The sequence below is a fragment of the Cibotium barometz genome, chromosome 6 (genome assembly GCF_041138505.1).
Source record: "Cibotium barometz isolate CiBa-2024 chromosome 6, ASM4113850v1, whole genome shotgun sequence".
Classification (NCBI taxonomy): domain Eukaryota; kingdom Viridiplantae; phylum Streptophyta; class Polypodiopsida; order Cyatheales; family Cibotiaceae; genus Cibotium; species Cibotium barometz.
In genome coordinates, this window is record NC_141051.1 from 18,500,167 (window position 1) to 18,515,732 (window position 15,566).

General features: G+C 38.4%; 1 protein-coding gene across 1 annotated transcript; it reads left to right on the forward strand.

Annotated features, from left to right (window-relative positions):
* Window positions 1-13,203: 13,203 nt before the first annotated feature.
* On the forward strand, window positions 13,204-14,918 carry LOC147637471 (uncharacterized). The gene has a single exon (XM_086798889.1). The coding sequence runs from the start codon at window positions 13,224-13,226 to the stop codon at window positions 13,947-13,949; it is 726 nt and encodes a 241-aa protein (XP_086655015.1). The 5' UTR covers window positions 13,204-13,223; the 3' UTR covers window positions 13,950-14,918.
* The last annotated feature ends 648 nt before the right edge of the window (window positions 14,919-15,566 follow it).

Below are 15,566 nucleotides of genomic sequence, written 5' to 3' on the forward strand. Positions count from 1 at the left end.
CATGGTCGGCGATGGGCCTGCGTAGACCCACCCACTTTGGTATGATGTCTAAAGCCTTTGTAGACCCACCCGCTTTGGTATGATGTCTTAGGCCTTTGGAAAGATGAACCTAGTTCTTGGTTTGGTAAGGTTTCTAGAGCTTTGAACGAATCATCCACCCCAGAGACATGTATGGCTCTCTAGACTAACAACTGGTGGGTCTGGGTCTGATGGCTCTTGCCTGGCCGACTTCTACTCTAGAATCTAAAGGCAGTTTAGGCCCACTTTCTTGGGGTTGATCCATATCTCTCACCCTCGATTTTTGGATCTTTGGACTGTGTGTTTCCTAGGATAAAATTGCGAAGCCTCTATGTAAGGCTTTGCTGAGAATGTGTTGGAGAGATAGGAGCTAGTGCTCTGTCCATACACTATGGTTCAGGAACTCTTATGTCAAGGTTTGGGGTCCCTCCTGGGGAGATCTTGACTCTTACTAGTACTGTCAAAGACAAGCACCATTTGACTCCACATGGTATTTACCGACAGGTTCTATCTTACTTGCAAAGGGGCATCTCGAGAGCTTACTTCATTGAAGAGAGGGTTATTTTGCACCAACTTACTCGAGTGTAGGTGCATGCAAATATGGAAGTGCTGTGTAGAACCCTCTAAGAAAAGATATATATATATATATATATTGCAAAGGTAACTGTTGTATGCTTGTGACAGAACGTGCATACACTTTTAGAATGATATGGGAATGGGCGTTCGCTTCTTAGGGAGAGAAGGAACGGATGTGCGCTTCAGATTAGAAGAGACTGGGCATGCCAAGTTCAGTGTTGTGTCGAATGGGCATTTGCTTTTCAAGGGAAGAGGAATGGATGTTCACTTATGGATTGGCATGGACGTGTGCTTTAGAGATGACAAGATGGAACGTGTGCTTTAGAGATGACAAGATGGAATGGGTGTTCGCTTCAAAAATCAAGGAACGAACGTTTGAAATTTGGTCCAAAATGGAATGGGAATGGCAAGTTAACCATGGACGTTCGCTTCAAAAATTGAGTGAAATGGACGTTTGCTTCCGATGAGAAAGAAGGTTAGGTGCAAAATGGAACGGGCATGGCAAGTGAAGGCATGTCTTAGGCACGTGCATTTGCTTCTAAAAGAGCAAGAATGGACGTTCACTCAAGAGGACAAGAGGGAATGGGAATTCGCTCGTTGTTGCAAGATTAGGCATCAAAGATAAGACGCGGACATGGCAATTACAAATGTACACTAGAACGGGCGTTCGCTTCTTGGGGGAGAAGGAACAAATGTGGAAAGTTTAGGAACAGACGTGGCACTTTAGGAATGGTTGTGGCATAGTCAGCAGACCGGGATTTTTTAGAATTTATTGGGGCTTACGGTTGTGGCATAGTTAGACTAGGTTTTTTAGAATTGATTGGGACTTATGGCTGCTACACGTCTGATAGACTCCCTGGATATTCTCTATCAGTACAATATCCCTCGAGATTGAATGCACTTTATGCCAATTAAATGCATTTAATCTATTTTTAATGCCTCTGTCAGTTTTAGGCAGCACATCTTACCAGATTTGGGTTGTAGAGGGAAGGAACGGACATGGCAGATTTGCCACGACCGTGGCCTAATAAGTATACTTATTGATGCCTATAATGAATGATTTAAGCTAAAAAATTAAAATTAATTAGATAATTAAGCAAAAATGCAAACATGAGGACAAAACATAGAAAATTGAAAGTTGCTTGAATGTTAAGGGCACTCGCTTGTCTCGCTCTCCGGTGAAGACTCGAATGCGCCAATGCTCGATTAACAACCAAAGCTTGGGGTAATCATGGATTTTCACTCCAACCAGGTTAAATCAATGAATCTAGCTAATGAATCAAGTGAAGGACCCTAAACTAAATGCCTTCCCCATAGCGGCACCAAAGATGTAAAGGAATAACAAACTACCTTTCACACGCAAGAGAAAGAAGAAAAGAAAGGTGCACGCAAGAGTTGAATCTAGTGAATGGCACTTGGCCAACCCTATGAGGGTTACCTCTTCGCGATGTGAAGCCGCTAGTGGTGATTATTCCTGCCTATCTTGCGGGGTGACCGAGGTTGGATACCCGGAAACGGCACCAAAAATGTTAAGGAATAACATACTACCTTGCACACACAAGATAAAGAAGAAGAGAAAGGTGCATGCAATAGTTTAATCTGGTGAATGGCACTTGGACAACCCTATGAGGGTTAACTCTTCGAGATGTGAAGCCGCTAGGGGCTCACTCGACACTCTCCTTATGTCACCCAAGGAGAGATTTAATGCTAGGTAGAGAGCAAGAGGGAAGGAGATATGAAGAGCTCAACCTCTACCTCATGCCATACATATGCAAATAAGACATGGTAGATAGCAAGTAGAAGGTAGAGAAGGAGAGAAAGGAGAGAATTACAATTCCTACTCACATACACAAACTATCAAAGCAATTAAGCAACAACACAAACAAGCAAGCAACCATAAGCTCAAATGAGAGAGAGAAGGAAAAAATAAATTGAGACATATGAGATTGTCCCTTTTCATATTTCACAAAATGTCTTATATACATGAGGTCATATTTACAATATGTCCGATAGCCCAATTATAAGTGGGGGCCCAAAACTAGTCTTCCTAGTTTTACTAACTCTATGTACACATGTCGTAAGCTTAGTCGTCTCATGTCTCATTTACAATTAGGGCATTGTGCGGTTACAAAAAGATGAGTTACAAAGGGGCGCAGTAGGAGCACTAAGGTCATGTTAACTAGAGTGGTTAACACTCATGTCAGCACTTGTGGCACAAATACGACATGTACAATTGCATCCCACTTCATGGAGCCTAAAGGTATGAGACCGCATGTGGTTCAATGTGTAAAATTTACACATGGTATTCATAGCAAAATAGCATGTATATCTGTCCTTCATCAAACAAATGAAAAATGGCTTCAGTATCTCAAAGAATCGCATCCCAATGTTGTAGTCTAGATATTTTTCTTTGAACCTATGGAAGAATTCAACTTATGAAATTTGACAATAATGCATTAATCTGAAGTCTAGACGGACATGTGCACTCATCATCTCATTTTTCTTTAAAATTTAATAGCAAGTGCTAGAATTAGCAGATGATAGTTAGCACTAGAGCTATCTTGTTTGTTATCAGACAATGCTAGTTAGCACTTTGCCTTTCATAGCATCAGTTAACAGTAAATGTTATCAGACCGTGCTTGTTATTAGACCCTTTTGTTTGGCATAATCTAGTCATTAGCATGCTTGTTATTAGACCATGCTAGTTAGCATAATCTAGTCATTACCATGCTTGTTATTAGGCCATGCTAGTTATCATACCATGCTAGTTAGCATATCTACTCGCTGGCATCACATGCTTGTTATTTGACCATGCTAGTTAGCATAATCTAGTTATTAACACATACTAGTTATCAGACCTTACTAGTGTAGATCATCTACTTGCTAGGATCACATGATGGTTAACCATGCTAGTTACCATAATCTAGCTATTATCACATGCTACTTATCAGACCATACTAGTTAGCATTATCTACTTGTCCAGCATCACACGCTAGTGAGATTGTGCTTGTCATCAAACCATGCTAGCTAGCATAATCTTAACATAATCTAGCTATTAGCACATGCTACTTATTAGACCATGCTTGTTATTAGACCATGCTAGTAAGCATCATCTAGCTATTAGGCCATACTAGTTATCATACCACGCTAGTTAGCATATCTACTTGCTAGCATCACATGCTTGTTATCAGACCATGTTATTTAGCATAATCTAGTTATTAGCACATACTAGTTATTAGACCTTGCTTGTTATTAGACATACTAGTAGCATTGTCTAGTTATTAGGCCATGCTAGTTATCATACCATGCTAGTTAGCATTATCTACTTGCTAGAATCACATTCTAGTTATCAGACCGTGCTTTTTAGTAGACCATGCTAGTTAGAAAAATCTAGTTATTAACACATGCTAGTTATCAAATCATGGTTGTTATTATTAGAACATTCTAGTTAGCACCATCTAGCTATTAGACCATGTTGGTTTTCAGATGTGTCGCTATAGCACACTTTGTAGTGCTATATATCATAGGAAGCTTTAATTATGAGATGAAGTACTAACTAGAAAAAGGAGTTAATACTACTAACTAGCATAGAATTCAAGATAGAGTAAAACATAAATCACTAGTGCTATTAATAGAGACTTGATTTAAATAATTTAAGTTAGATTGATCACTAAGTCTCATCGAGTAGGTACACGGGGTGCCTTATATAACTTTTCCTCCCCATTCTCTTTCGACTCACATTTACAGATTCTCTTTTATAGCCTCTTGCTAAGGGCTTGTTCCCAAATACACACCCTATTCACTTGTATATTTCAACAGGGATGGACTTCACAAGGGGGGATATAGTAAACATGTATGATGATGCCAAACTGGTTGCTATCGGTAGTGTGTGTGACGGATCCATGTGGCTTTTGTTCTGGTGTGCTAATTAGGTAAGGCAATGTATCAGTTTAGGTGTGTTTGAAAAATGATGCAATCTTATTTTTTCCAAAAATGAATTCTACAAGGATTTGGGAAGCATTTCATGGTATTGTCAAGTGGATTATTGGGTCATTACAACATGTGCATGTTACGCAAAGGGGTGAGACTCATATGTCAAGGGAAAATGTGACGGGTGAAACACATATTATAGTGTTCAATGGGTTTAGATATAGAGAGGCTTGGAAGGACAAAGAGTTCAATTATGGGATGAGGGCAAGTCGAAGACGTTGGGAGAGTGAGTTATCATGTATGTGTATCAACATGATTCAATGAACTTTGATGTATTGGGTGAGAACAACATAGGAGTTGGTGTTCAGACAGTCAAAGGTGGTGATGATCACACCCCCATGGATGATATCAGTAGCATTAGTCTTGTCAAGTGGACAATCAAACAAGTCACTCTATGATAGATGGGCAGACTTTGTTACAATATGAGGATTTGCATAATTTGAATGACGCTGATGAGATGCACATTGATCATGTTGCCTTGGTAGAGCCACTCTCAAAGAAGTGAAAGTATTGCTTCTATCAAAGAAAGCCAAAGATAGCTCTATTTTCGTATAATAAAAGAAAAAATGTGTCATTAGAAGCTATATAATTGGTAGCTACTATCAATTGGTGTAAACAAAGATGTTGTCAATGTGCAAATTGTGACAATATTCAAGCTTTGTGCAAGGACTTTGGAGTCAAAAACTACAAAAAATAACAGACTATGTATATGACACTCTCAATGTGCCTTAGTGCAAAAACCCATCTTGGAAGATGGACTATGTGTTTTCATTGTATGGTGAGGAGGTGTGTTGCATACCTTGGTACAAAATATATGGTATTTGAAAACATCATTTTATCGATACAAGAAACTGTTTCTGAGAGTTTTGTACGTTGTTGCATGCATGCTAATGCAGGACTTCTAAGAAAGGGGTGAGACCACAAAAATGGGAAGGGAAATCATACAAAATTTTGGAGAGAATTACTTTGAGAGAATGCCACATAAGAGCAGAACAATGCTTGATGGCACCAGGGAGACCCTGCTTGTGATACCTGATATGTACAAGCAAGTTAACATTCTATATGAGATTAACATCACTTAAGAAACTCAAATATAACCAGATGTATTTGGCCACCTTCAATAGGATTTGGAATTTAGAGTTCACGCGTGTGACCTTGTCAAAGACAAGTGAGTTCTCTAAGTGCAATAGTTGCAGTAGAATTAAGTCTCAGGTAGAATCAACAAAGGAAAATGAAGTGCGTGAGGTCCTCATATAAGAATAAAGATTGTACATGTTGCAACAACAAAGTTGCAGACATGTATACTACAAATGGCAAAAGTTTTCATAGATGCAACCACAAAAATATTTGTGCATTATTCATGATAAGATGGACTAGAAGAAGACATAAATACCTAGGTTACGTGTGAAGTCAAAGGTGTATGATAGTGCACCACAATTACATGTGTATCCTTGACTAGTATGATAACTCATGGATATGGGCAAGGACATTATGGTCAATTCTCCTTGAAGAGTTTGTGGTCCTTGGCCCCCAACGCCATAATTGGATCTCTTGCAGTGTGCTTACAAAACTTGGAACATGTAACCCATCATTATACCATATGAAGTTCTCACTAAGAATCACCCTTTAATTAATGATATGCTTGTCTTCTTTGGACGTAATGCGGGGCATGAGTGACATTATCACCGCGCAACTAAAAAATCCACAAGAGCTATTTAGGAGAATCTAGGTCCTCAAACCATTGCTTTAGGCCCTAATGTGGTTTCTCCAAGTTCTCAACCCATCACAAATGGTCATAATGATATTACTCCAAGTCCTCAACCCATATCTTCAATGTCAAATGATCTTTCTTCGAATCCCTAATCTTTTCAAAAAATTTCAAAGAATCTTTTACTCTAATTGGATAATTATGCAACAGAGAATAAGAACCGTTATTTGTTTTCTTACTTGTCTTTGCTATTAGCCAGAGGGGTTTTCAAAACGATGCATATAGGCTTCTTGATGGTGGGGCATACATATGATGACATAGATGTAATGTTTAGCAGATTTTTAGAGAAGTTGTGAACTAGTATGACATTCACATTTGCACATTTAATAGATACATTCAGGCAATGTGAGAGCATAGGTAATGATGGTCATCTATAAATACTATTCATCAACACCTCAATCAAAGACCACCATCAATTTATATAGTACCATAAAAGGTGTTTATTAACACCACCAATCCTCATAAGAAGATATCTCTTTACTTACGAACACCAATTATCACAAATTCTAAGTGCAACCAAGGCAAAGTGTTTAAAAAGAAGAGTCCCAAATTAAATGAAAATTTCCCAAAAAGTTTGGGATTTAGGGCACATGGACAAATTCATCCCAAATTACCGGGATTTTCCCAAATTTCCTAAAAGGGAGTTGGTGGAAAGTAGAGAAAGAGAAAAGATGGAGAGAGAAAGGGTTAGAAAGTAGAGAAAGAGTAAGGATGGAGGGAGAGGAAAAGAAGTAGGATAGAAGGACCAAATAGAAAGAAAAGAGAAAAAGAAGGATAAAGAGAGAAAAAGAAGGAGGGGAGAGAAGGATAAAATAGAAAGAAAAGAGAAAAAGAAGGCGACGAAAAGAAGGATGGAGAGAGAGGAAAAGAAGGAGGTGAGAGAAGGACATTAAAATAGAAAGAAAAGAGAAAAAGAAGGTTAAAAAAAGAAAGAGAAGGAAGTAAGCAAAGAGAAGTGGGGAGAGAAAAAATAAAGAAAATAGAGGAAGTGAGTAGAGAGAAGTGGGGAGAGAAAAAACAAACAAAATAGAGGAAGTAGAGAGAAGTGGGTAGAAAAAAACAAACAAAATAGAGGAAGTAGAGAGAAGTGGGTAGAAAAAAACAAACAAAATAGAGGAAAGATAAATAGAGTGAATGCACATGATAAATATGATTTCATCATAGTGCACCCTCCAAGGTCCAACCACAAAGTGCTAACATGATATAAATCTACCAATGGAGTTTCAACACTCTAGTGTGCACATGTTTAAAGGTCAACCCAACCCTTTTCTTCAAACCACAAGACCTGCTTGTGACCATTCCACCACCATGTGTGCACAATATAATTCCCTCATGTCTATATAATAATAATAGGGATAAACTCTTGATGTTGAGAAGTACCCCACCATACACATTCCTTTAAGGTTTTGCTAACCCTACACTCACTCTCAACCCCAACTTGTTGGCCTAAACCTACTATAAATGCCCTACCCTCACTCTTAACAAATAGAGGTGCTAAGGAAAAGAAATCTTTAGGAAGGGAAGTGAATAAATAATCAAGCCCAACACTACCACCTCTAGGAATGGGAGTCTCTAAATAATAAAGCATCCCAACATTGGTACCACTAAGAAGGGGATTTTCTATAGGATCAAGCCAAATGCTAGTACCTCTAGGAAGGGATTGTCTAAATAATCAAGCCCAACACTAGTACCTCTAGGAAGGGAGTTGTCTAAATAATCAAGCCCAACACTAGTACCTCTAGGAAGGGAGTTGTCTAAATAATCAAGCTTATCACTAGTACCTCTAGGAAGAGGCGTGTCTAGAGGATTAAGTCCAATGCTAGTGTCCTCTAGGAGGGGGAGTGGGGAGTCTCTAAAGGTTCAAGTCCAATGCTAGTATCCTCTAAAGGAAAGAAAGGGAGTGTCTAAAGGATTAAGCCCAATAAAAGACCCAATATACATATTAAAAAATAATATAAAGCATGAATCTCAAAGTGGGACTAAGCCCAATGAAAGACCCAACACAAATTAAAACACAATAGAAAGCTTATATCTCAAGATGGGATCAAGCCCAATGAAAGACCCAACACAGATTAAAACACAATAGAAAGCTTATATAAAATCTCAAAATAGGATCAAGCCCAATGATAGTATCCTCTAGGAAGGGGATTGTCTAAAGGATTAAGCCAAAGATCTAACACACGTTGAAGCATAATAGAAATCTTGAATCTCCAAATAGGATTAAGCCCAATGAAAGATCCAAAACATATTTTAAAAAAATAGAAAGCTTTAATCTCCAAAGAGGATTAAGCCCAATGAAAGATCCAAAAAGCTTTAATCTCCAAAAAGCTTTAATCTCCAATGAAAGATCCAAAAAGCTTTAATCTCCAAAAAGGATTAAGCCCAATGAAAGATCCAACATAAATTGAAACACAGTAGAAATCTTGAATCTCAAAATAGGTTCTCAAAAGAAGTCAAGGGAAAGCAAGTGCATGTTCTTTTAAACAAGCACATGGGAAAGGGTAACAATTTAGTTACCATCCAAAGAAGATCCAATGAAGAAACAACCTAAACCTTGAGCCTCAACCTAAACTTGTGCGCTTAATGAGAGAAAATACCTAATGGATCAACTATGTGTCCCCACAGGCCCAAAGGAGTACCCCAACCAAAAATCTTACATCGAGAAGGCACAAGGGTTGGTCAAAAAGGTCCAATGCTAAATTGAACCTAATGCTTAAGGAAGTGGTAGAAGATGAGCCCTTTTTGCCCACATCTACATCATTATTGAAGCTCGTATATTTGGAGGGTTATTAAAGATTGGATGGATGGGAACCTTTATGCAAACATCAAAAACCCCTTCTCATCTCAATTAGATTCTAGCTTCCATTCAATGATAATATTGTAACCAAAGTGGACAATAAACACACTAAGACACTACTTTAAGGGTGAGGACATGAATGCTATAATACATATAAATGAAAAAAGCTACTGCAATCTTAGACTAGTGGTGGAGGTGTCAGTGTTATCACAAATACTATTCAAAAATGTGGGACATTTCCCTTGCATGAAATCAACACAATGGTTAAACTTGTTGATGGCTAAACCAATGGGAATCCTATAACACAATGTGGTCAAACTTGTGTTAATGACATGATGGCTAAACCAATGGGAATCCTATAACACATCAAAATCAAAACATATGGGATGAACTTCACACAATCCATATTGGTTATGGATTTTCAATAGGTAGGGTCCTACCATCCCTTTCCCATTCATGCCATCCATATATGCAAGAATCTAGGCTTTTGTTTTCAATAGGCAAGATCCTACCATACCATTTAGAAGATCCTACCATGACATAATCATCACCCATACATGCCCATACACATTGTCCATATATGTAAGAATGTAGGTTATATATGAATAGGAAACTAATCATATCTGCCTTAGAAAATAAGATCAAATAATAAAAGTAGGTCTTTGCATAGGTCTTTGCACAAGGAAAATGCACCCCATGGATAGAGACATGGTAGCCATTGAGTCTGACATAGCCACACAAATCATGTCCTTTTATGTTTTCCCTACTTGTAATAACAAGTGGTTGGAAATTGACCAAGAAGAGGAATTATATTTCAAACCTAATCAAGTAGAGATCGACTCGATGCATGTCTTAGGGGCAATTAACGCCCTTAAACAAGGCACTTGAGTTTCCAACTCTGATGGCACCTCCTTTGCTTAGTCATACACATTGAATTCCATCTCACAATAAAACCATGGCACCACTCCAAGGGACCAAAATTATAAGGGTCGGCTAGACCTTCCATAGGATAAAAACATGGAAAGAAGGTGGCCCTACTTAGCACAAAAGCTAGCCACAACCACTTATCATGGGAGACATGGGTATCCCTAGGTCAAGCCTCTCTTGAAATTATACAAACCAATGTATGCATGACCAATAAATAGAGATTTCAAATCTTAGGGTGTTCCACTTAAATTGTTCCCAATACTCTATAGCTAATCCCTTGGTCTGCAAGCTCCATGTAGTCTCTGCATGTGTGATCAAGGAGGAAATAATCCTTAGAGGAGGTTTGGTAAGCAAATCCCTGTAGGTGTGATCTTGGATGAAATCATCCTTTGAGGTGGTTGGGTAAGCAAATCCCAATGTATGATCTAACACTATTAAGGTTGGTAATTATAACACACACACATTTCTATGTGTGACTGTATACCTCTCTCCCTCCCTCCCTCCCACACACACAAATGTCTACGTGTGTATGTATCCCTCTCTAGCACCTCCATATCCCTCCCTCCCTCCCCCTCTCTCTCTCTCTCTCTCTCTCTCTCTCTCTCTCTCTCTCTCTCTCTCTCTCTCTCTCTCCAAAATACGTGTGTGTGTGCATGTGTGTTTACAAACATACACACACACATATACATACTTTATATATGTGTGGTGTATGTGTGTGTGTACATACATACATAGTATATGTATATGTCTGTGTGTGTGTGTGCGTATTTTTGTCCATATATATATATATATATATATATATGTATGTATGTATGTATGTATGTATCTCTCTCTCTCTCTCTCTCTCTCTCTCTAGCACCCTTTATCTCCCATCTATCTAGCATTGATTCGAAGTGTATGTGTGTGTGTATTGGAAAAAAATAAGATATGTGATATTGCACCAAGCTTGAACAATGATAGAATAATACTGATATAAGGCCACTATGGGTATAGGATCATGAAGACCAATTCCAAAACTATCCAAATTACATTAGCGACAACTTATCAAGAGGTTCTAATTTTAACTTCTTCTTTTTTCATTTATTTCTTGGGGATTTGTTAGGGTTAATTTTTTGATATCTTTTGACACCAAAGCGCCTACTAACAAATAAGGACCAAAGCTAAGAAAAACATCAATGTTCACCCTATCTAGACATAAACTTTTGATACCTTTTGAACACCAATGAGGACCAAAGCTAAGAAAAACGTTGTTGAGCCTATGTAGTCATCAACTTTTAGTATTTTGCATTAGGATAGGTATTTTCTTCCATGTATGCTTTATTAGATGACTTTATGATGCTTCAAACTAAATACTAAAACACTAGAACAAATTCCCCTTGGAAAAATTAAAATATTTTGCATCTCCATAAACTAATGGAGATCATTTAACATATTTTGAGTAAATATTGCTAGTGTTGTCACAAGTCCAACTTCATAGTCGTTGGACACCACATAAGTTTTTAATATACTATCAAGGAACATTCTCATTGTACACCTACAATGTTAGGTCATTGTTGTAAAAAAAGTTTAGAATCTTTTGAATAAATGGCTCGGTAGTTGGTCTAACTCATTGTACTGCAAATAAGGAACATTGTGATTTGGCTTTCATTTGGTGATTGTATTTTCTTATAAACATATAAATTTGCTCCGCACTTTTCTTTTACAAAGATCTCTCATTTGTAAGTTAGCCCAAATGTTAAGCACTATGAAATCTTCTCATGTAAAATGTCCAGCTAAACAAGACTTAAATTCAAATAATGTTAAAATTATGATCTTTGATCATTTCTTTGAAAGGGTAGTTCCAACATTAGCTAGAAGATTTTCTTATAACTTCGAAGCGTCATGGAGAAAGTCTTGTTTACTATTTGTTATGACTACTACATTTAAAATCACTTGAAACAAAAAAGATGGCAAAGGAAAGAGTTTGAAAGTACTATTGGAAAAGCTACTGTGGGGGTGAAATGCATATAAAAGCATGAAAGTCTCTATGTATAGTCTATGTTCTTAACACAAGGTAACATTAGGGCGAGTTCTCCGTGCTTCGTACATTTTTTTTTTCCGAAAGCCTTCTTTCAAGGGGATGTAGCCAAGCTAGAAGCTACACCACTCACACACACAACCCTACGGTGTCAAGCTCGAACCCACCCGAACCCACTACCTCTTGGGGTAAGGTGGGTCGTGAGATGAGCTGAGCCACTTGGGCCTGTTGATGCTTCATACATTTCTCATCCAACAATGCTATGTATAGGCAGGTAAAGGTACTTTACCTTGTACAACACAACTGTTTTATAAATAGTGATGTCCCACATGAGTCCCACATGACATCTTATAGTGATAAGTATGTCAAAGGCTCTAAGTTTTTTAAGAAAAAGGGAGAGTAAAAGCTTGAAAAAGAGGGAAATCCCAATCATGAGAAGCTAGAATGTTACACGGAGGCGTGGGGTATGAGCACACACGTACAAATGAAGATGAAATGGAGACGACGAGAGAAGTTTGTTTGTTTTGATTGCTTGTCTGAGGAAAGCACGTGTGAACCACAAGTGAAAGGGGTGGGCTAGAACTTAGAGGGGATAAGCGGGGAAGTACTGTGGTTGTGTGTGGAGGTCTGTGAAGTGTGGAGACTTTACGTCCTTTTCTCAATCACAAGGGAGAGCTTAGACCGCCCAACAAACTTCGGCTTTTACCAACAATGTCCCCTCATATAATAATACTACATGTATATGTGTGTATACTACATACATATCTGTATATACATGTATATACACATGTACATTTAAAAATACTACATGTATACCTGTATACTACATACACACTCATACGTAAATGCATACTTACACATAATTATATTCTAATAAGTAATTATAAATATTATGTAATATGCATGTTCATCTCTCTATTTGTGACTCCCTTCAACATCTATCTATATGAGCATTCCTCCCTTCAACATCTATCTATATACAGTAATGTGAAGATCCTCAACATTTGGAGCTCATAATTTTTATTCTTTGTATTCCATACCTTTTATTAAAATTGCAAAAAAGAGAGCTGTGTATAAATAAGGTCTTCTCAGCCCTTCCTCTGCGCATATGCCTTGCTTTTAGGTTAGAGATGGGGAACTTCATTTCATGCACTTCTGCTTCACCTAGGGCTGTCTCACCTCGTCTTCATAATTCTCTAATGCCACATTCTGTCGTTGCAAGGGTTCTCCTTGTGGATGGAAGTGTGCTTCACTTCACACATCCAGTGAAAGTCATGAGGTTGCTATTACACTATCCTCATCATTTCATATGCCCACTGAATTCTCTCAGGCCAGGCCATCACTCTCTCCCAAGCCTCTTGCCGGATGAGGAGCTGCAGCTCGGCCACCTCTACCTGCTCTTGCCATCTCAAACCTTTGAAAAAATGCGGTATAGGCGTGTGCCACCGCCGGAGAATCATTATCGTGAAGCTGGTCTGCATGGCGCAGCCTGCTCTAACGCCGGTAACCCTACCGGTATTATTAATGTGCCTGCGAGGAGGGAGACACCCAAGCCCGTGGGTGATCGGAGAAACAAATCTGATCGCTGTATCTCACCTACGCGCAAATCTGATCACGTTTATATCAGGCTCATGAATTCAAGAAGCTCATCAGCTAGTGATGATGTTATGAATCAGACGAAAGCATCGCATGTGGGTTTTAGGAATTCTCACAACTACTCATTAAGCAGCCGCCTTTGCGACACGCCGGAGCTTCAGAAGGCCTACAGATCAGATATGCTTCGCCGGTGCCGAACTTGGACGCCACGATTGCAAGCAATCACTGAGACTAAGATAGGTGCAGGCAATAACTCATGATCGTCTCTGCAAATGGCCAGTATATTGCTTCCTATTGGCTGCTAAGCAAGATCGTTTTGATGGTTTATTAAGCATGTGATCACATGTAATTAGTGGCTGATTAACACTGCAATGCTAAGTGCTGGGGTGAGGCTAACGAGTCTTGATTATATTGCATCGGTAAGTAATGGTTTGATTTGGGGGATCCTCATAATGATCATCAGAATTAAGCTAGGATGCATACTCTTCATTATGGTCAGAAACTGCTATAAATTAACGAGGTGATCAGCTTCTCTGGTGCATTGATTTAAACCATGGCATCCCTGCAAGTTCTATAAATTAAGCAGATGAATGCTGGTGAATGTACTCGGGTGTGTAACAGTAGTGCTGGGCATCAGTAAAAGGATGTGCAATGTTTAAAACATAAATAAAGAAAGTGAACCATGACAGAGCCAGATGATTCTGATGGATTATGATTTACAATCAAGTGTTGTAGTGCTGCGTCTGTGGGTGGTTGGTTATTCTGATTCTGGTAATGTCCACCTCACTTGGCGTTGGTTAAAGCACAGTGCAATATGTCATACTGTGTTCTTAATGGATTGCCGATTTAACCCCGGCTCAGTAATCATGAATTGATCAAGATGATTAGCAGAAAAAACCCATTTGAGGAAATGATTGCGATCCCAAAGTCCTCTAAAATGTAGGGTTAAGTGGTGAATGGAAAATAATTGTGTAGGTTGCCTTTGGAAGCATCGACAAAAGGGAATATTATTACTGATCAAAAGGAAAGGAGAAACTGCAGCGCCAGCCCAGCTGATGGCGGCAAACAAGCTGACAAGGTGTCCTTGTGGGTTGACAGTACTGCCTCTCATATGATGACAGTACGATGGGCTGTGGGTGCAGTGCTCGAAAAAAACTATTTTCTCAAAAATTGGAAAACCATCATATATAAAATTTAAAAATTATCAGTAAAGAGTTTCTTTAATTTTTGAAGGTATTTGTACTCTATTCCCTCAAATTTTGCAAGTATTGGCACCTTCAAGCTATAAATTTGCAGGTATTTTTTAAAATTTGAAGGTGATATTACACTAATCTCGGGTTTCTTTCGAGCACTGTGTGGGTGCCTAGGCTCTAGAGCTTCTGTTTGGAATCTGGATGTGTGGCATGCCCATTTTCTTGGCAACTTTCCTTGCTATTTCAAAAGCTTTCTAATATTCCCGACTCTTTATTTTGTGGGAAACCAAAAAAGAAACATAATATTCATAACTCTTTTTTTGTGGGAGACAAAAAAGAAACATCATATCCATAACTCTGTTATTTTCTTCTTTGTTGTGAGGCTTTTCCCTTCTTTAAATAACTTACTCTTCTTTTGCCCCTCTTTTAAGCACTGCTCTAAAAAAACATATTTTTTAACCAATCAAAATAAGGACAACTCTTAAATCTAGCCGCTTTTTGTTTCCAAAATCTCTACTATATGACAGTCTCATAACTAAAATATATGAAAAATCATTCCTTGAAATAAGGGCTACTTAATATCTCAACTGGTTTTTCTTAATTATGGACGGTACAAATACACTAGAATACTGTTTTTTTCGAGCGCTGTTTGTAAAAACGTTAGAGCTCCATTTTGTTAGTTGC